This window comes from Lithobates pipiens, unplaced genomic scaffold, assembly GCF_037356315.1.
Source record: "Lithobates pipiens isolate NorthernLeopardFrog02 unplaced genomic scaffold, aLitPip1_a1.2 Scaffold_1, whole genome shotgun sequence".
Lineage (NCBI taxonomy): Eukaryota > Metazoa > Chordata > Amphibia > Anura > Ranidae > Lithobates > Lithobates pipiens.
In genome coordinates, this window is record NW_027507685.1 from 40,242,907 (window position 1) to 40,265,455 (window position 22,549).

General features: G+C 39.9%; 1 protein-coding gene across 8 annotated transcripts in view; it reads left to right on the forward strand.

The window, feature by feature from the left end:
• Positions 1-22,549, forward strand: part of MCF2 (MCF.2 cell line derived transforming sequence) — a 296,431-nt gene that overhangs the window by 160,487 nt on the left and 113,395 nt on the right. For all 8 annotated transcript variants that reach the window (XR_013277191.1, XR_013277215.1, XM_077490004.1 and 5 more), the window contains 4 exons: positions 1,458-1,649; positions 3,070-3,255; positions 10,784-10,955; positions 11,645-11,733. Coding sequence is in view for 6 of the 8 variants with exons in the window: in XM_077490004.1 (XP_077346130.1) it covers positions 1,458-1,649; positions 3,070-3,255; positions 10,784-10,955; positions 11,645-11,733 (639 nt within the window). In the remaining 2 variants the exon portion in view is untranslated. The remainder of the gene's footprint in view (positions 1-1,457; positions 1,650-3,069; positions 3,256-10,783; positions 10,956-11,644; positions 11,734-22,549) is intronic.

Here is a 22,549-nt window from a genome sequence, read left to right on the forward strand (position 1 = left end):
TACCTGTCTTTGACAGGTATCTCCACCCCCCTCCCCCTGAAAGGTGTCAATTGTGACACCGGAGGGGGGGAGGGATCCGATCAGCGGAGGTTCCACTTTAGGGTGGAATCCCGCTTTAATGCATTCTATGCGATAAGGGGAAAAACCTTCTGTGCCAGAACCCCCCCTTTTCTTACCTGAACTCAAACTTTCCAGTGATGAGCACGAGCCCAGCAGCTCCAACCAGTGTATTGAGTCCTCTTTGGCTTCCGCTGCTGTCAATTATATCCAGTGATATGGGAGACAGGGGGGTGGGGCCAAGTCCCGCTGTCTGTGTCAATGGACCCAGCAGCAGGACTCGGGAGCGCGCCCACATGGGTGCCCCTGTGGAATGTAGGTCTCCGTGGAGCAGTCGATGAAGAGTAGGGGCCAGGAGCACCACCGGGGGACACCAGAAAATGATTCAGATTCATTTTATCTGCCATTGGCTTTTTATTTCTGTCCACCTAGTTTAAGATTTAAACAGTTCTACCACACCGCACAGCCCTGTCTGCCAGGGTAAAAGACCTGATTTTTTTTCTGTGCTGCAATTAAAGGGGAGTTCCGCCCCCCCCAGCAAAAAATTTAAAGTCAGCATACTGTAGCTGCTGACTTTTAATATTAGGACACCTACCTGTCCCAGGAATCCAGCAATGTCGGCACCCCAGCCGATGTTTCCATAGACTCTCAGGTGCTGCTGCCACCATTCGTAGTAAGGGACGGGTTCCCTACTGCGTGTGCATGAAGCACACTGCGCTTTCTGAATGGCCCGGAGGGGAGGGGGGGTGAACTTCTGAGTGATCTCACTGCGGCAATATCTCTCAGAAGTGGGGATGGGAACCAGTCAAAAACAGGTATACGCTCCCCCATCTCCCCCAGAAAAGTGCCAAATGTGTCACCGGAAGGGGGGGGGGGGTGTGGAGGAAGATAAGTGGAGCTTCCACTTTTGGGTTGAACTCTGCTTTAAGTTACACTTACAGGTCCCCCTCCTGGTGAAAGGAGAAAAAGAAGACTAATAAGGTCATCTCTTTGTCTTTTTGCTTGCTCCTTCTATCAAAATGTTTCTTGTTAGCATATGAGCACTGCAGCACAACTGGTTGGCTGCATGTACTGCTTCTCCCTCTCCCATTCTGACTCTGCTGTCCAGGGGACTGCAAGAGTCTAATACCAAATCAAATTCAGATGTTTACCCAGTTTGCAGGAAAAAGCACATTTAATGATGTATTAATGAACGCAGAGTTATATTATTGTGTGTGTTTTATATCTGCCTGGAGATCAGCCTTATTAAAAGGCCTTAGCAGCTTGATAAAACCTAGCACAGTATATAGTATGCTTGTGCCTTCTTGCAGATGGAATTGACTGATGTATATGTTTTTTTTATCTGAACGAGTTCTGAAAATGGGAAGAATGTCTTAATAACAATATGTGTTCACCCCCAGGAGTTAACATCAAGGTCTCAGTTGGTGATACTACATGGCCATCAGTTAGCAGCAAATCATCACTATGCACTCAATTTGATCTGCCAGCAATGCAATGAGTTGAGACATGCATCGGATGTTTTATTGGAGGAGATAAAAAGGAAACATTCTCGTCTCTGTACTACACAAGAGCTCCATGTCCAGCTACAGCAGGTACGACAGTGAGCAATGTGTACTTCGTCAGTAATCATCATGATATCTGTTTTATGTTATAGGAATTACATGTTCTTTTTCTATTCATATAAAAACAGAATCCTTATTGTTACAGATTATTTTTATTTAATTAAATCATTTATTAGTGAATGTATATCGATAACTGACCATAATTCAGCTACTTTGTTGTAATCAGAACTTGCAAAACACATTTTTTTACAGCAAAAGCTAAAACTAGGTATTTTAATTCCAACAGTCTACAGTATCAATGTTTTATTGTTCTACTCCTTATAGAACTTTATGGGTAAAATGGAGAAAGGTTAGCATACCTGTTATTTTTTATTTTATTGCTGTTTGTGCCCCTGTTGTGAAAATGTCCTTGTATTTTCTGCTCTGGTGAATCTACCCAAAGAGGGGCACAAGTGATTCTAAAAACCGATTGGCATTCTAAAACCTTTCTACTCTCCTAAAACATAATTTAATGGGGGATTCAGTAAAGCTGCTGTGCCACTTTTTTGGCTTTTATCACTCTTGTTAATGTATTGCACCAAATTCATGAAGCATATGCAACACTTTTGGTTCTGACAGCGACTCGTGCAACCAAGGCAGGTAGTTCTAAGGTGCGCCAAATTCAAAATAAAATACCAACAATTGTATCTTTTGAAAATGGAGCTAACTAACACCAGTTCTGGCGTACAGGGAGAAACCCTGGCACCGACAGATTTTGCAAAAGTATCTTGTGTGCATTCCAAAAGTGGTACAGCAGGAGCCAAATTTAAGTACACGTTCTAGACCAGTGATGGCGAACCTTGGCACCCCAGATGTTTTGGAACTACATTTCCCATGATGCTCAACTACACTGCAGAGTGCATGAGCATCATGGGAAATGTAGTTCCTAAACATCTGGGGTGCCAAGGTTCACCACCACTGTTCTAGACACTCGGCAACAGTTTTAGAATGCACGCAAGACATTTTTGCTAAATCTGTCTGTGCCAGTCTTTATGAATTCCAGGGAATGTGATTTTATTGCTGCCTGTGTCTGTGTCCTCAGTGGAGTGGTTTTGGTGACTTCTTGCTTTGGTGATCACTAAGGACGGGAAGGAAAACCTCCCAGCCAGGACACCCCAGTAAAAACCACACAAGACACCTCCCCTTTTAATCCAATATGAAAAATGTTTTGGCTAAGGTTGGGTATCAGCAATTCTTATATTTGATTGAATTTTGGTTCAGTCATTTCCTAAGCACAGAACTTTAGAAAATAATCTGGCCACCAACAAGCAGAGAGCGTTTACATTTTATTTTTATTCTACGTACACATCCTATATTCATGGATTCTGTGTATATAAAATTGATATAAGCAATGAAACTGTCATTATTGAGTGAAATGTTATAAAATGGTTGTATAATTGTGTGTTGACAGGCTTTAGAATGCTGTGACCAAGGGGCATATTTTCTAGCTAACCAGCAAATGGACAAGTGCCAGTCTAGGGATGGTGCACAGAACGCTTTACAAGACATAGAGAAGTTTCTGGAAAGCTGCACACTCAGTTTTGACCCACAAAGCCTGAAGCATAACTATGAGACTGTTCTAACGGATGAACTGAAGGTATCTTGTGTTGTTTTTTCATACTTCACAATACTTTTCTTCTGCTATTTGTCAGTAAAATAGATTAAAGTAGAATTCCCGTCAAATTCTAAATAAGGCTAAATCTAGTCCTACCCCCATACTAACACTATTCTATCTACCCTATAAAAAAAAAAGATGTATATACTTACCTATTCTGAAGCCGCTCCAGTCTGGTCACATGATCAGGTCCCACCACTGGCTTCAGTGTAAAGGAGAGGCAACGACAATGGCTGCAGAGCCTGGGTGATGACGTCACCCATAGGATTACTATGGGGCAGCCAATGTCGTCTGTCCTTCCTCTGCACTGAAAGCCAGTGGTGGAAGCTCTTAAAAATGAAATTCTTTCTTCAGGTATTATGTCACAAGCAGTTTAACGCTTTCTAGTTGGTAAGCGTGCATTTTATGTGGTGGAGGGATATCCTTATGGTGTGCTGTGTACCACCTACATCACATGAGGACTTTACAAAGCAAAATATATCTTTGGTGTTGTCAATGTCTACTACAGACTATTTAAAGTTGTTTATTGCATTCGTTTATTAACCTTTCGCAAATTAGGTGGATGTTTTAGTGCAGTTCTATTTATAGAATTGTGTATTAAATGTGTGTGTATGGCAGCAGAGCTGCTTTTCCCAGAGATAGGGATTTAGGTCAGTAGCTAGAGAACTGACCGTGGTGTGTTCCCCTGCTTAGTGTGGTCAGTTTTTAATAGGAAAGCAGAGGGACTGACAGGAACACCAGGGATTTCACATAAAGGAAGTAATGCAACAAGAGCAGGATACTTTTTCATACAAGTACATGACACAGCAGGCACATATCGGCAATATGAAATGTTGAGGTAACAAACTCTTTAATGGCCAAATCCACTCAAGTTTGAGGCTTCGGTTCAGGGTAAGCAGGGCTGGATTTAGTCCCTCCCCAGTTTCTTAGTATTCTCAGGGCCTAATATGGAGAGAGCCTTACCAGTAATTCTGATGTTGGCAGAGTATCCCACTCCCCTCACTTATCTCTCTCAGTTTCGAATTGAATATTAGAAATGCAGAAACCAGAACCACTGTATTGGGCTTGGCTGTGGAGTAAACCAGGAACTATGACTTGTTCCCAAAATTGTAGATGGTTTGTTAGTCAACCTTTTTACCCCAATCCAATATAAGATGCATTTGTTTTGAAGATTTGGTTGTACTTAGGTAGCTTAGCAATGATCCTCCTTACTGTTTGTATCCAGTGAAGGTTTTTGTTTTATGTTATTACATAAAATTAGTAATTGCATATGGAGAAGCCATTGAGAATCTCTGAGAATAAGCACATTGTTGCTTTACATCAGGGGTATCCAACATTTTGACCTTTCTGGGCCACATAGGAAGAAGAGGAATTGTCTGGAGCACACATGAAGTAGACTAATAAAGCTGGTTACACACAATCAGAAAATAGGTTGGTTCAGCAGGAACTGGCCAACATTCAGTACGTGTGTACAGTTACCGGTCCACAGGCCGTGGGTTGGACACCCCTGTTTTACCTGGTCATAGGGTACCTCACTTCATACAATAGCTACATGCCTAAGCTTCTCATCAAGAAAAGTAGCTTATTCACTGGTGCATTAGAACTTACATTTGTCTTTAGTGTCACTACATAATAATCCAATAACTGTACTGGAAGTCTACCTAATACACAGTTACGCACGGCTGTATTTATTAGTATGCAAACATTGTAAGCAATACAAAGTATTGTTCCATTTTCAGACTGGATATTTCCTGGACTACATATGAAAGACATGTAATGGATTTTTTATAGGAATAACTCAGATTTACCCACACACCTCCTTTTACCCCCTGCATCATGCCCTAACATTATGTTTTATTTTAACTTGTTCCTGTAAGCAGGGCAGGACTTAGGGTGGTGGGGGCCCCTGGGCTTAAGTCACTTTCGGGCCCTACCTTCTATACGTTACCGTATTTATCGGTGTATAACACGCACTGGCGTATAACACGCACCCCAAATTTAGGAGGGAATTTTAAGGAAAAAAACTTTTACGAGGAAAGTTAAAGGAAAAAGCTTACATTTAAATGCCCATCAATTCAGCCTTATCAGTGTCCATCTGCAGCCTTGCCCATCCATCTGCAGCCTTATCCAGTGTCATTACAGCCCTTGTCAGTGTCATTTGCAGCCTTGCCAGTGTAGCCTTGTCATTTGCAGCCTTGCCCCAGTGTCATTTGCAGCCTTGTCATTGTAGTCTTGAGGTTTAAAAATGGCGGACACAGGACTCTGTATCTCGACGTCTCTCAGGTCCTCTTGGCGGCTCTCGGGTCCTCTTGGTGGCTCTCAGGTCCCGACCAGAGCCAAGAGTAGCCGAGTGTACTTGGCTCAGCTCACAGTCACGCCCAGTCCCTGTGTTATGTCCATCATAGGGCGGGACTGGGCGTGATTGTGAGCGGAGCCGAGCCAAGTACACTCGGTTATGTATCTCGACGGGGCCCCCTATTGGGCAGGGCCCATGGGCTTGAGCCCAGTCAAGCCCAATGGTAAGTCCAGCCCTGCCTGTAAGAATAGGCAACGTTCCAAAGTCCAGCAGAGAAAAACTCAGGACTGAGAGAACGCTGCTTGATATTTCTTTGCAGCATTAGCAGTAGTGTCAGCTCACATCAAGTAGTTAGGAGCATACTGGATTCCCAGCAGGATCAACATGTTTTTATCTGTACTTGCAGCACATTTAAAAGGATAAAATAAGTGTATATTTATTTTTAAGAAATGTACTGCATATGTTTTTATTTTGCTTAGGCATACGCTTAAATAAAACCTTCCATTACTATTTCATACATCCCAAAATGGCCTGCTATGTATGCTACTGGGTAGATTGAAATCATAGGACAGAAACAATTCTGCATGCCATGGAAGCAGCACAATAGTGCTAACAGTGGCAGTGGAAAAATGAATACATCAGAATTACAGAATGTTTTAGTTGAAAAGCTTTTTTTGGCAGCACTTTACAAAACAGGCAGAAAGCTGCAGCTGTACATTTTTTAATGAAGACTGCTTGATTTGTGACCTAGTTTTCAGAATCCTAAATTCAACATTATTTACAACATCTGGCAAAAAAAGTACTTAATTACTGGTTATATCTTAAAAGTCTTGTATATCATGTGCCCATCCACATAGAGGGCTGTTATTTTTGAAAGTATTTATATACCTTCTGAAATTTTTAAGTAGATGAATGGACAATTATCTATTTTTCCTAATCTGAAAATATGATGATTTCAGCGTTAAAACAATCTCACAAGTACAGCTGTTTTTTAAGATGTACTGGTGAAGATTTAGGTACATTTTGCAGATATTACAGCTAAAGGTAACCTTCTCTATTAAGAATGGGTTGAATGATGTTGATTCGGCTCAGGTAGCCATATCCCAACAAAGCAAGCTTATCTCTCCCAGTAGAACCACTGGTGCCTGCAACCCTGCTGGGATTCCACCATGTAATTGGCGGCAGGGTGCAGGTTGGGAATTTGACTGGACCATTCTAAGCCCTTGTACACACGGTCGGACATTCTGATGGAAAATGTCAGATCGGACAGTGTTGTCGGATAATCCAACTGTGTGTGGGCTCCATCGGACTGTTTCCGTCGGAATATCGGACGGACAAAGTTTTAGAGCTGGGCTATAAAACTTTCCGACAACATGATCCGATGTCCGATTGTGTGTAGAGAATTCAGATCGGACAAAGTGCCACGCATGCTCAGATCAAATTCCTAGACCAAAGCTATGGGCTACTAGCCTGAACGTAGTCCCGTCGTAACAAAATAACGTCATCACGGTACATACGATCTGATTTTCCGACAACTTTGTCCGACCGCGTGTATACAACACAAGTTTCGGACAAAATCCGTCGGACAAAATCAGACGGATTTTGCTGTCGGAATTTCCGACCGTGTGTACAAGGGCTAAGACATTCGATTTCTTGGTGGTAAACCACTCCACTATAAGTTTTGGCTGTATGTTTAGTATCAAAGACTATCTGCCCCTATTCTCTTGCAGACTTAAACTGGTTTTCCTGTAGAAATGCCCTGCGTTTTCATCCATTCATCGTCACCAGTCCCTATCAATGAAAAGTATTTACACAACATAATGCTATTACCACCATGGTTCACTCATCGTGTTCTGGGCAATCAGTGTCAGTTTTCCATCTCATTTGTACTGTAGATACAACCAAGAAGTTCAGTTTTGTCAGGGGTCAAGTCCTGGGGGTAAAAGTGTGGGAACTCCCACCCAAGATCCACTCCCCCACCAAAAAAAAAAAAAGATACGCTCATATGCACGAACGCTTCAAAAGTGGTATTTTTCGTATTGTGTGTATGAAGCTTAACTGTTAGTACATAAAAAAAAAACAATCCTCAATAAACAAATACGGTAATTCTTTGAATAATCAGCATTCATTCAATTGTGCTTCCATGCAAATGTGAACATCATGTTCTGATCTTTATTGGGGGATGTTATTTTGTATATAGAGTGTTTATGTGATGAGTTTACACTTTTCATTGAACAGAGTTTGGAAAACACAGGGTTAAACGGAAAGGTCATAAGTGAACTGCACATTATCTGGACAGAATGCTTGAGGAGATAGTGATGTGTTCCTGCTTAGGAGATGTATGTTAGCTTGGGGGGGGGGCTGCAAATTCTGCAGGGCTCCAACACACACTCGCTGCTATTCCAACTCTTCACAAATTTCCACATAAACTTCACTCCTGGCATTAAACTTTGCCAGGTATTGTGCCCAGCTTACCACCCCAAACTGATGTTCCTCCCTCAGCTCACCTATCTCCCTGCATGTCCTGTGAGCAGAATAGCTGATCTACCCATCAGCTAGATCTAGACCTGATCTACCCGTCAGCTAGCTGTGATTGACAGGTAGATCGAAGCGGAAGCTGTCATGGGGCCCCCTATTGGCAATGCCTGAATGGTCAGGTGTGCGGCACTTACTATTGCGAGTTGTGTTGGCAGCTGCTGGTGTAGCAACTGCCACACAGCTCGCATACTTCAAAGTCTTGCAGGACGCGGCTGCTAACGTGAACTGAGTTCCTGTTGTGGAAAAAGTACAGGAACTCCGTTCCCATGCGTTCCCGCAGGACTTGAGCCCTGAGCTTTGGTCTTATCAGCCCAGAAAACTGTCACTGCATGTTTATTTCACTGCTATGTGGTTGTTTGAAACTACAGGCTTTTTTTTTTTTTTTTTGCAAAGGCTTATTCTGATTGCTCAGTACTAACAACAAAATCAAGATCTGTGAAGTGTCCAGTTATTCCAAGAATGCTTTTTTCCCATTACATAGATTTAATGGCAGGGTCAATTTAATTGCACTCAATTTATCTTACTATGCAAATTATATTCTTATTTAGTGGATTAATATTCAAGCAGTCTTGATTTTTTTAGATTTTTATTAAAAAAATTTTTTTTTTTTTAAAGTTTGGAAAATTATGTTGATTCATTTTCCAGCTCAATATTGTGAACTACTGTATTTTCTGTAGACCAGTGATAAAAAAATTCCAATTAAAATAGTTGTAAAGCCTGAATATATTTTTCCCTAATGCATACCTTGCATTAAAGTAAAAAATGTTTCAGTATGTGTATCGCTCTCTCACCTCTCTTATATTTACCTAAGCCTGATCTCAATCCAGCACTGTGCCCGTCTGCATCATCTCTCTCCTTTTCTCCCAGCTCTTACAGGCTTTGGTGAAACCAGCAAGAGCCATTGGCTCCCACTGATGTCAGTCAAATCCTGTGATGAGGGAGCGGGGGGCAGGCCAAGCTTCACTGTCTGTGCCTATAGACACAGGCAGTGCAGCTCAGGCACACTGAGAAGAGGAGGAGCCAGGAGCACTGCCAGGATACCCAAGAAGGAGAGGCCTGCTCTGTACAATACCATTGCACAGAGCAGGTAAATATAATATGTTTGTTATTTTAGAAGGAAAAATTATTTTACAAATGCTTTAATATTTTAATTCCAGGTTGTGATGCTACAACATTTATCTACAGGGGTAAAATCTTGTGTAACAAAAACTGTATATCAGTTTTTTAACCAAAGAGGAGCTTGAATGGGTCCTTAAAGTGAATCTATGCAGTGATAATTACAGCAGCTGCCCTTGCTAACCACCTTCTGAAAATGCTTGTGACTTGATTGTCTCTCTCTTAAATATTTGTTGACCCACTGAGCTGAAACAAAAATCAAGTAAATGAAGTCATAACTCCTGATCAGCATGCTCGGTAAATTCCTGAGAAAGTACAGATACAATTGGATCAGTGTTGATAGTTAGGTAACTGGTATTTCCGGAAGGATAGGTTATCAGTAACAGCCCTGTGTGTCGCTCAGTATGGTTACTTTTAAAAAAAATACCCTCCAGGTTTTTCACCTTAATGCATTTTATGCATTGGGTGAAAAACCTTCTGTAGTACAGCAGCTCCCCAGAGCCCCCCTTTTACTTACCTGAACCTGATATTTCCAGTGAGGGGGGCAAGCACAGCAGCTCCAGCTGCTGCCTTGGGTCCTCATTGGATAGATTGATAGCAGCAGGAGTCATTGGCTCCTGCTGCTGTCAATCAAATCCAGTGATATGGGAGCTGGGAGGCAGGGCCGAGTCCTGCTGTCCGTGTCAATGGATGCCCACAGGAGTGCCCCCATGGAAAGCAGCTCTCTGTGGAGCACTTTTGGTTGGACTGCAAGCCGCAGTCCCAACCCTGCGCTGCCCTCTTACTTCTGGATAGGCCCTCACACAGCCTGACAGGCAGATACCCTTGGGATAGGCCCAATCTCCGGCCTAGCAGTCCAGGGCAGATGACACATGTCCACCCAGACGGCAGGACATATATCACCTGACTTCACCCAAATTTATAGGCTCTCCCAGCAGGCCAAGGGATCCAAGAAAATCCCTGCCCATCTGCTGAGATATCCCATATACCCATAACTTAACCTTGAAATGTCTTTCTCATATCTAATGCCACTAAGTGCCCAGCCACCTAGTGGCAGAAGAGAAAAGTACAACATGGCCAAACTTAGGGAGAAATCAATGGATCTCTAACAACTATCTACAGTAACTACTCATAACAAGGAATTTGGTAAGGAGCTCACTGATTAAACCCCAGGGCGCTACATCTATCTCTTTGAAAAGTTCAAAAATAACCTGTTCATCTTATCAGAAGTTCAGAGCTGCTCTGTGTTCTCTGCACATTTCCCTGTGTTATTACACATATGCTATTTAGCCCCCTTAGTTTTTCTTTTTCTTTTTTTTTACTACAAAATATTTAGCCATTATGCTGTAGTGATCCAAGAGTGAAAGTCTTCAAAAAAGCTGTTCATTGTCAACCCACTTTTGCTCACTTGACATATTCTTTAACATACATTAAGCCATGCATGACCATTATTTGTTAGAGCAGGACAGAGAATTCCATAATACACATTAGACAGTGAATTGCACTTAGTATTCCTATTATAGCTGCTTTATGAAAATGTATTTGATTTTGACTCAATAGGCTCAGATTGAGGCTGTTCAAGTGAAGATGGAAAACATGCGAGATTTGTTTGAAAATCGGCAGGCTAGTCTAAAGAAGTTGGCTGACAAGCAAGTACGTCCAGTGCAGTTAGTGGCTCCACGACCTGAGAATCCCCCCAGAGCAAAGTCTCCCCTGTTCTCCCCAAAGCATGGTAATGGGTTTATGTAATATGTCTGTATAGAAAGTATCATACTTGTATGTGTTTATTGTTTTTGGTTCCAAGTAACATGCAACTGTTGTGACTTTGTCAGGACTAACATAAGAGCCTAAATCCTAACCATCTACTGTCATCTCGGATCCTTTATCATAGCAAACTTTATTAAAGGAATACTCCAAACAAAATACAATGCAGTCTTATTTATGCAAAAATAAAATAGTTACCTGCAGTTGCATTATGTGTTTAGTTACATAATAGGCATGAAAGTATAGAAGACATTTTTAAAATCGTGAGCAGAGCCATATAAATAATTTGTTTATGCCCCATAGATAACCGTATATCCAGAAACACTATTGTCAAGCACAGATACATATCAAAGGCACCTAAAGTGCACTTGTTAAACTTGTTTTTTCCTAGTGTTTTCTGGTCCAAAAATGATTGTGAACATACTGGTAGAAGGTAACATCTTTTGTTTAAAATTTAATAAAGTGACGTAAAGGGGGCTTACTACAGTCCAAGATCATTACCCTTATCAACATAGATTTCACTTTTTTTGTCAGAACAATTAGAAATTATTCTACTACTTCCATGGTATTTACACTGAATACTCTACACTATTTAGGGTTGTGTTATTTCTATGCAAACGTTTTATTGTCATATTGTTTTCTGATCCTGAAATAAAGGTATGGATTTCAATTCAAGTCTCAAGTTCTCATTTGACATAACGTTGCCAGGGAAACGGACCACACGGAAAATACAAACTTCTCGCAAGGTAACAGTTGTCATGAAAGCATGCTTGTCTTTCATTTGCACCACAGGAAATGGATATTTAATGAACCATCATGGCAGACACCCTTGCATTTTATTTAATAGACTAGATAAAAGACCATATTCCACTATGGCCAAAGTTTACCAGCAAGTGATTTGTTTTCATGGTAGGAGCATTCGTGCATGAATAGCAGATTCCTGATTTTGTGGCAAACTTGAACCACTAACCAAAGCATGCATAGCCAATAGTATTTTCTTGGGTGGAGTTGGAAATCACTTAAACAGCCTAAGTTACTGCCTAGTTAGTAAATATCCTGTGCATATATATGCTTTTAGATGGGTAGAACTCCTACCATCTTTGCATCAGAGTCTGCACTACCTCTTACAGCCCTCTATTGATCGTTGCAAGAGGGAGGCTATATTGCTGCAATCCTAGCTGCACCATAGGCTAAGTGCAGTCTCACTCTTGCAAAGAGAAGTGTACTGTGTGTCAGACTCTCTATGGTATTATGGGAGTACAAAAATTCAGTACATACTCTCCAATATAGCTGAGAGATGTGGAAAAGATGGATATCAGTAGTCACTCATAAGTCGCTCCTAAGTTTGTGTATTTAGTCCAGCTAATCAATTAAAATGTAATCACACATCAGCTACTTTAGAGGTTTCAGCTGTACTAAGTGGTATAATCTCTATAGTGTTTTTTTTTTAAAGTCTGAAATTTTGCCTTGTGCCTCCCCACATACAAATATCTATAAATACCAAAGTACTTCTCTTCAAAGCATACTTGTTTGTTCTTATTAAAACTGTACATCAAAGTGTAGAGTTTGAGCACCGGGAATAATTGATCATACCTTTATTTCTTAGCACTGGCATTTTTTACTTAAAAAGCCATTATAATATCTATAAGCAGAGATTGATGATCTTCTGCATGTATTAGAAGAAATAAGAAACTAGCAACCTAGGGGGATCTGCCACATTTAAGTGAAAATGTATTTGTGATACAGCTTTCTCCTGCATGTTACATTGATCATGAATGGAAAATGTGGTGCCTTCAACACTTCTAAGTAAAACAAACAGTTTTACTCAGTTTTACTCAGCAGTTTTTATTGCTGTGTGTGTCCTCAATGTGGCCCTATCTATTTTTCCTAGGGACTATTATCTCTTGGGCTGAAATTGACAGTGAATCCAAAATTGGAATTGTCACTAGAATGAGAATTGAGGAGATTTCCAGTTGGGACACCTGTTGTGGTGACCACTGTCTAAGAGGGAACTTTAATACCTTGGATAGATTTATTTTCAAGTTCTGTTGTGTCTACAGAAGAAGTAAAGAGAGATCTCCCCAGCTGGGACATGACTTTAGTTATACTTTGAATCCAAACTCCATAGGTACATGTTGGTATGAGTAAATCACAGCAGTTTGTGTCCCCACCTCATCCTACAAGCCAATAACAAAGATGTCATTCTCCTACATTCTCCTTCAAATTATTATCTTATACAACATTTATATTGTGAAGGATCCATCATTGGAGTGTAATGCCATATTGTGGCTTTGTAATGACCACTAAAGCCCCATACACACTATCAGATTGTCTGCTGAGTTTTTCCTTCAGATTTACCAAAACCATGTAGTAGAAGGGCCTGCCTGATTACATACACATTGAAACTCCTAAGGTTTGACCTCATATTATCTGATTTGGTAAATCTGAAGGAAAAACTCAGCAGACAATCTGATAGTGTGTATGGGGCTTTAGTGGTCATTACAAAGCCACAATATGGCATTACACTCCAATGATGGAGTGTAATTAAGGAGTTAATTACGGCTTAAGGAGTTTTGTTTGGGATATCTTACCACTGGAGTTCCTGAGTGACTTGAGAAAACACCTATAAATATAGTTGCCAGGAACTACACACATTGAGATACCAGTATGAAATATATCCTTATACACAATAATAATAGAACAATGTAGTCAACACAGAATACAATCTCAAACAATATTAAAAAAAAATCACAAAAAATTGGCTTATTTTCTAAGTATGGTCGATCTTTGAAATTCCACACAAGTCTATTTTTCAGCAAAGGCTCAGTAGGTTAGTGAGTGTAGACCGTGTTGACACTATGGAGTTAAAGAAGGTGATTAAAGTAATAGACAAAAGTATCCCTGCGCTATCAAAAATCTATTAAGCCTCAATTAGGGTTGCAGCCAAACACCGACAGAGGTATAAGCCCTACCACTGAAACATATAGCAACAAATCAAATAAATGGTGTTGCGCTCCCTTAAACTAAATAATATTAATCCATGAAATGCTAACCAATAAAAACATAAATTATCTGTGCATAAATTCTGATTCCCGTGATAAATCGTGATCAGTGATCAAAGTGACTAGTGCAACAAAGCATTCCAAACGAATATATATATATATATATATATATATATATATATATATGTAAAGAAATAGAAACCATATATATAAAATCGCATAAAATCACCCAGTGATAGTGATGAATACCAATAAATAGATTTTCTTACTCGGTGTAAATAGAAACACATAAAATTGCAAAAATAGAAAAGAAATCGCATATACCCATAAAGTGATAAATGCAAATAAATAAAGTATGAAATCACACAGTGATAGTGATGAATACCAATAAATAGATTTTCTTAATCGGTGTAAATAGAAACACATAAAATTGCATAAATAGAAAAGAAATCGCATATACCCATAAAGTGATAAATGCAAATAAATAAAGTATCACACAAAGTGTGTATAAAGCAAAATTAAATAGTGAAACATTCAGTGCAAACAAATGTAGAAGTCTCTCAAACTGCAAACAAAAATAAAAAAGTGGCAAAAAAATCCGTAAAGTGCTTCTCGTAGTAGCAGGTGCAATACAACGTAAACTGTGCCCACTCTGGTGTCTCTTCAGTGTCCCGCAGTTAACATATAGGGTGGCCCCTTACCTTACTGCTGTAAGGCAAACAGCATAAAGAGACCAAGGTCTCAGATGGTGACAGCGGTGTACCCTTAGTTCCAAGCTAGGAGGACCTGCTACTACGAGAAGCACTTTACGGATTTTTTTGCCACTTTTTTATTTTTGTTTGCAGTTTGAGAGACTTCTACATTTGTTTGCACTGATTGTTTCACTATTTAATTTTGCTTTATACACACTTTGTGTGATACTTTATTTATTTGCATTTATCACTTTATGGGTATATGCGATTTCTTTTCTATTTATGCGATTTTATGTGTTTCTATTTACACCGAGTAAGAAAATCTATTTATTGGTATTCATCACTATCACTGTGTGATTTTATACTTTATTTATTTGCATTTATCACTTTATGGGTATATGCAATTTCTTTTCTATTAATGCGATTTTATGTGTTTCTATTTACACCGAGTAAGAAAATCTATTTATTGGTATTCATCACTATCACTGTGTGATTTCATACTTTATTTATTTGCATTTATCACTTTATGGGTATATGCGATTTCTTTTCTATTTTTGCGATTTTATGTGTTTCTATTTACACTGAGTAAGAAAATCTATTTATTGGTATTCATCACTATCACTGGGTGATTTTATGCGATTTTTACTTTGGTCTATGCGATTTTATATATGTGGTTTCTATTTCTTTACATATATATATATATTCGTTTGGAATGCTTTGTTGCACTAGTCACTTTGATCACTGATCACGATTTATCACGGGAATCAGAATTTATGCACAGATAATTTATGTTTTTATTGGTTAGCATTTCATGGATTAATATTATTTAGTTTAAGGGAGCGCAACACCATTTATTTGATTTGTTGCTAAAGAAGGTGATTGGTCTCTTGTAGTTGCTGCATTGCAGTAGTTTTCCCTTGTTTCATCAAGAGCATTGTACCTTTAGATATTATCCGACATATAGATGTTTTTGACACTTTAAATAAAATGTAAGATTTTAGTTTTTCTGAGACAAATAAGTTTGTAGTAATTTGCCATATTTACCTATGAGTATTAACAATTAAATCAGCATATCCTACAACAACCTGAAACCTGAAACCTGAAATGGATCAAAGGTTCATATTCCCAATTAAAATTGTGGTTCATTATCTATATTTTGTCTAGTAATATAAACAAGCTTCAATTACAAAACAAAGTTATTTATATTGTTACTACTTGCATTTATTAAAGTGATTCTGTGGAAAATAAAAATGAATTTATTGCCTATATAACCTGCAATAGGATTCACATATTTACCTTTGATTATTTACAATAAAATCAGCATATCCTACAGCAAACTGAAACCTGAGATGGATCATAGGTTCACATTCCCAATTAAAAATTGTGGTTTATTATCTATATTTTGTCTAGTAATATTAAGGAGCTTCGATTACAAAAGTAAGTTATTGATATTGTTACTACTTGCATTCATTAAAGTGAGTCTGTGGAAATGAAAAGTGACTTTATTGCCTACACACCTTTTGACAGGATTCACGTATTTATCTATAATTATTTACAATTAATTCAGCATTTCCTACAACAAACTGAAACTTGAGATGGATCATAGGTTCACATTTCAGATTCAAATTGTGGTTCATTATCTATATTTTGTCTAGTAATATTAAAAAACTTTAATTACAAAAGTAAGTTATTCATATTTTTACTACTTACATGTATTAACCACTTGCTTACTGGGCACTTACCTGTAGGTAGAAGTGGTGTAACTTTGCTGAAAAGCTTCTGATTTCTACTCTTCGATTAACTAGATAACCCTGAATAATCCAGTGTAGGTGCAAAGCAGTTAAGCGGTCCTTAACCACTTGTTTACTGGGCACTTAAACCCCCCTCCTGCCCAGACCAATTTTCAGCTTTCTGCGCTGATGCACTTTGAATGACAATTGCGCGGCCATACTACACTGTTCCCAAATGAAATTTTTATCATTTTTTTTTCCACAAATAGAGCTTTCTTTTGGTGGTATTTAATTACAGCTGGGAGTTTTATTTTTTGCTAAACAAACAAAAAAAGGTGCAAAATAATAATAATAAAAAAAAAAAAATCATGTTTCATAGTTTGTCATAAAATTTTGCAAACAGGTCATTTTTCTCCTTCATTGAAATGCGCTGATGAGGCGGCATTGGTGGGCACTGATAGACTGCACTGGTGGGCACTGATAGGCTGCACTAATAGGCACAGATAAGGTGGCACTGATAGGCACAGATAAGGCAGTACTGATGGGCACAGATAAGGCGGCACTGATGGGCAAAGATGGGCACAGATAAGATGGCACTGATGGGTGGCATGGATGGGTGGCACGGATGGGTGGCACTAAGGGGCACTGATAGGTACCACTGATAGATGGGACTGATGGGCACTGATAGGTGGCACTAATAGGTGGCTCTGATAGTGGGCACTGATGGGCAGCACTGATAGGCACTGATGGGCACTGGTAGATGACACTGATGGGCATGGATATGTGGCACTGGGGTGCAGCACTGTTGTTGAGGCAGATTGTGGGCACTGATAGGTGGCACTGTGGGTACTGATGGGTGGCACTGTGGGCACTGATGGGTGGCACTGTGGGCACTGATGGGTGGCACTGATGGGGGGCACTTTTTTATCATTTAGGTGGCACTGGCAGGGGGCAGGTGGGCACTGACAAGCTGGCCGTGATCGGGACTGATGTCCCGATCACGGCCGCCGGTGATCTGCTTTTTTTTTTCTCCTCGCGGAAAAATAGCCTATTACTGGCTCTGTTGTGTCACATGATCAGCTGTCATTGGCTGACAGTTGATCACGTGGTAAGGGGTCGGGACCGACCCCTTGCTTTGATCCGTGATCAGGCGAGTCTCATAGACTCGCTGATTACAGAGCGTGCCCCCCTCAGGGGGCGCGCAGGCCGCTCGTGCACAGGACGACGTCAATAGACGTCGTCCCGGCAAAGCAGGTCCGCGCTGTAGCCGTCATTCGGCTATAGCGCGGATCCCTAGTGGTTAAAGTGATTCTACTGAAATTAAATTGACTTTATTGACTACACACCTTTCAATAGGATTAACTCTGGTTACAATCAGTTGTGTTTCCCAAACATTTTCTGAGGAGCCAAGAATAATGCAAAAGTGCAACACAAGATCTGTTTGTGGTATTTATTAAAACATTGGAAAAACACTTTGTTTCATTAATGAAAGTGGTGAGAAAGTGGAGCCCACACCAGCCAACTAACAATCTGTGTTGCCAATAGTAGATAAGGTCTGAATATGCACAACAGTTAGTATCTCACAAAAGTGAGTACACCCCTCACATTTTTGTAAACATTTTATTATATCTTTTCATGTGACAACCCTGAAGAAATGACACTTTGCTACAATGTAAAGTAGTGGGTGTAAAGCTTGTATAACAGTGTAAATTTGCTGTCCCCTCAAAATAACTCAACACACAGCCATTAATGTCTAAACTGCTGGCAACAAAAGTGAGTACACCCCTAAGTGAAAATATCCAAATTGGGCCCAAAGGGTCAGTATTTTTTGTGGCCACCATTATTTTCCAGCACTGCCTTAACCCTCTTGGGCATGGAGTTCACCAGAGCTTCACAGGTTGCCACTGGAGTCCTCTTCCACTCCTCCATGACAACATCACAGAGCTGGTGGATGTTAAATACCTTGCGCTTCTCCACCTTTCTTTTGATGATGCCCCACAGATGCTCAATAGGGTTTAGGTCTGGAGACATGCTTGGCTAGTCCATCACCTTTATCCTCAGCTTCCTTAACAAGGCAGTCATCTTGGAGGTGTGTTTGGGGTTGTTATGTTGGAATACTTCCCTTGCGGCCCAGCCTCCGAAGGGAGGGGATGATGCTCTGCTTCAGTACGTCACAGTACATGTTGGCATTCATGGTTCCCTCAATGAACTATAGCTCCCCAGTGCCGGCAGCACTCATACTGCCCCAGGCCATGACACTCCCACCACCATGCTTGACTGTAGGCAAGACACACTTGTCTTTGTACTCCTCACCTGGTTGCTGCCACACATGCTTGACACCATCTGAACCAAATAAGTTTATCTTGGTCTCATCAGACCACAGAACATGGTTCCAGTAATCCATGTCCTTAGTCTGCTTGTCTTCAGCAAACTGTTTGCAGGCTTTCTTGTGCATCATGTTTAGAAGAGGCTTCCTTCTGGGACGACAGCCATGCAGACCAATTTGATGCAGTGTGCGGCGTATGGACTGAGCACTGAGAGGCTGACCCCCCGCACCCCTTCAACCTCTGCAGCAATTCTGACAGCACTCGTATGTCTATTTCCCAAAGACAACCTCTGGATATGACGCTGAGCATGTGCACTCAACTCCTTGACCATGACGAGGCCTGCTCTGCGTGGAACCAATCCTGTTAAACCACTGTATGGTCTTGGCCACTGTGCTGCATCTCAGTTTCAGGGTCTTGTCAATATTCCTATAGCCTAGGCCATCTTTATGTAAAGAAACAATTCTTTTTTTCAGATCCTCAGAGAGTTCTTTGCCATGAGGTGCCACATTGAACTTATAGTGGCCAGTATGAGAGAGTGAGAGCAATAACACCAAATTTTACACATCTGCTCCCCATTCACACCTGAAACATTGTTACACTAATGAGTCACATGACACCGGGGAGGGAAAGTGGCTAATTGGGCTCAATTTGGACATTTTCACTTAGGGGTGTACTCACTTTTGTTGCCAGTGATTTAGACAATAATGGCTGTGTGTTGAGATATTTTGAGGGGACAGCAAATTTACACTGTTATACAAGCTGTACACTCACTACATTGTTGCAAAGTGTAATTTCTTCAGTATTGTCACATAAAAAGAAATAATAAAATATTTGCAAAACGGTGAGGGGTGTACTCACTTTTGTGAGATAGTGTACTTTTCTAGGGGATAGCAAGGTTGGAGATACACTTCTGCCATTTGGTTTTGTCTGGACCTGGTCCTTGATAAAGTCTATAAATAGGTATTAATCCAATTCAACTGTCACTGTTCAAACTACTTAAATCCTAACATTTTAACTACCTTTAAAATTTACTTTGAACCTGAACCAGAATCTTAACCACTTAAGGACCGGGCATTTTTCTGGCACTTTTTGTTCATATGTAATGATCTGTTTTTTTTTTTCTCAAGAAAATGACTTAGAACCCACAAACGTTAATATTTTTAAAAGCAGAGGCCCTAGAGAATACATTGGTGGGTTTTGCAATTTTTTATGCGACATGGTATTTGAGCAGCAATTTTTCAAATTAAATTTTTGGGTAAAAAGTTTGGTTTTCTTAATTTTTATGCAAAAAAAAAACACATAACCCAATTTTTTTTTTATAAACTATTAAAGCTGATGATAGATACCAAACATGACATGCTTTAAAATTGTGCAAGGGCAACAAATGACATAAATATATATTTTAAAAAATCTACTCATGCAGTGACAACCTGGTCCTGTATTGTACTTGATGATATCATAGAGCTGCCACCAGTCAGGCAGTGAAGTGAAATGGCTTTGGGAAACTGGTCACATGTAGAGGAGGAAGCCTGTGGTTACAAGGAATAGGGTAAGCATTTCCATTTATTTTTATCCCCTCCTAACCAGTATAGCCAAGGAGGACCCCATTGCATGGGTAGATTTAACATCACACTGAAGTGGGGCTTTAACATAAAAAATGTAAAAATTCAAAGCTTTTGCACAATCATTAACCTTAATGCAAAACCCTATGGCAAACCTAACCCTTAAGGAAATCTCTAACACTAGATCTCTAAAGAGCCTTGAGAGCCCTTAAAACACAATATCCTGTTCAGCTTATCTTCTCTCCATTATCCTCTGGAATCCTTGTAACTCCCATAATTCTTGAAATCTCTTATCTTGAGCAAACCATGTCTGGAGTTCCCATGTCTGATATTTCCCTCTCATGTTATTTCCATTGTTAATTTCTCTTGTTCCTTTCTTAATATTATGGCCTCCCCAGGTTCTGAAGTGGCCTTCTAATAATTAGTTCTACTGTATTATTTGCACTTTTTTAAAATGTCTGAATTTCCTCAAACGGTTACTCAATGGCATTTCTGTATTACGTAATTACTGCATTATGTCTATTGACAGTATATATTGTTCATCTGTAATTTTTTTCCTGAACTATTTGAATAAAAAGTTATTTGACTAAAACATAATCTCTAAAGAACAATATTTATTGGTTGCCTCAGCTATTGTCACCAAACAGATATAACACCTCAACACCCCCACCAAGCTCTAATGGAACCACTGTTGTGCTTGAGGAGAGGCTTCTGCATTGCCTGGTTCTTTTTGCATCTCAAAAGGCTTCCCTTGATGTACAGATCTCAGGATAGAAGAGAAGACAATGAAAAACACAGTAAATCCAAAAAATATGTTACAGAAAACACTATAACATTAGTAGCGCTAATCAATTAAAATATAAATGATAATTGTGATAATAAAGTCCAATTTGTGGATATACTGTAAGTGATAATATGTCCATCAAGCCAAGTTCATACGGGGTTAAATCCAGTTGATTATCGTCACCACACCCTGTGTGAAGTGCTTCCCCAAGGTAATGAACTTACCAGACAACAATAGATGTTACGCTTGTATTTTAACAATCAATGTCAGCAGGCACTGCGTCTCTCCATCTGCTATAAAACAGAGGCCTCGATGTGGTGATGGTAATCAACTGGATTTAACCACATATGAACTTGGCTTGATGGACATAATATCACTTACAGTATATCCACAAATTGGACTTTATTATCACAATTATCATTTATATTTTAATTGTTTAGCGCTACTAATGTTATAGTGTTTTCTGTAACATATTTTTTGGGTTTATTGATTTATTGTTATAGTGGCTGCTTATGTTGTTTCGAATCACTAGTGTAGGATTCCATGAGCGCTGAGGGAGACGTATCAAGCGGGTTTGTTTGATTATTTCTGAATTTTATTAGATAATGAATAACACAGATCACCATCAAAAAAACTAAAATCTACCAAACACAGTATGGGGCTTTAGACCTAGGGATACAGTTCATAGGGATGGGTTTGGTGACCCAGCCATCCAAAAATCCTGGCTGGGCTTAGCCCTAAGAAGAGATTTAAAACAACCCATTGTACGCATAGTAGGGTGAGCTGTGGAAGTTAATTTAATAAGCCATGTGAGGAGGGCAAAGGCAGAACAATTACGGATAGTCAAGCTTTAGTTTATTTTGTAAATCAGGCTCAGTGAATCAAAGAGTTAAATGCCATATAAACTAGTAGTATTTTTTTTTCTCCAGCGTGCTGAACGAAAAAACAAATTGGGAGCTCGGGAAGAGCCACTGTACTAACTGTCTGGTGTTAGTACAGTGATCTCCCCTGCTGTGCTATTGTGTTCTGACAGGGTGAAGCCCCCCTCCGGAACACTCCAGTTAGCGATCTTAGCTATTGTCTGTGAGCACTGAATGGGAGCTGGTTGGTTTTTTGTTCATGCCACTTTGACATAAGTCAACCGAATGGGTGGCTTCTGTCGGACCTACTCCAGTACACAGGAGCTGATTGTCAGCTGGTTTCTATTGCCCCGGCCAATGCCGCCCAACATTCGGCTCATGTGTACTAGGCTTTAGTAAGATGTTTTGAATCTGGAGTCTGAAATGATATATTGCAAGTGTATAACATACTCTTCTAACTATTGACCGCAAACTCTTCTAAATAACAATATATACCTCTGTGTCTAAAAAACAAAACAACACATGTTGGTCATTTGTACATAGTAGTCACATTCAACATGACTGGTTCTAAACCGCTGAAGACATTTCACTGCTTATCCAACCAA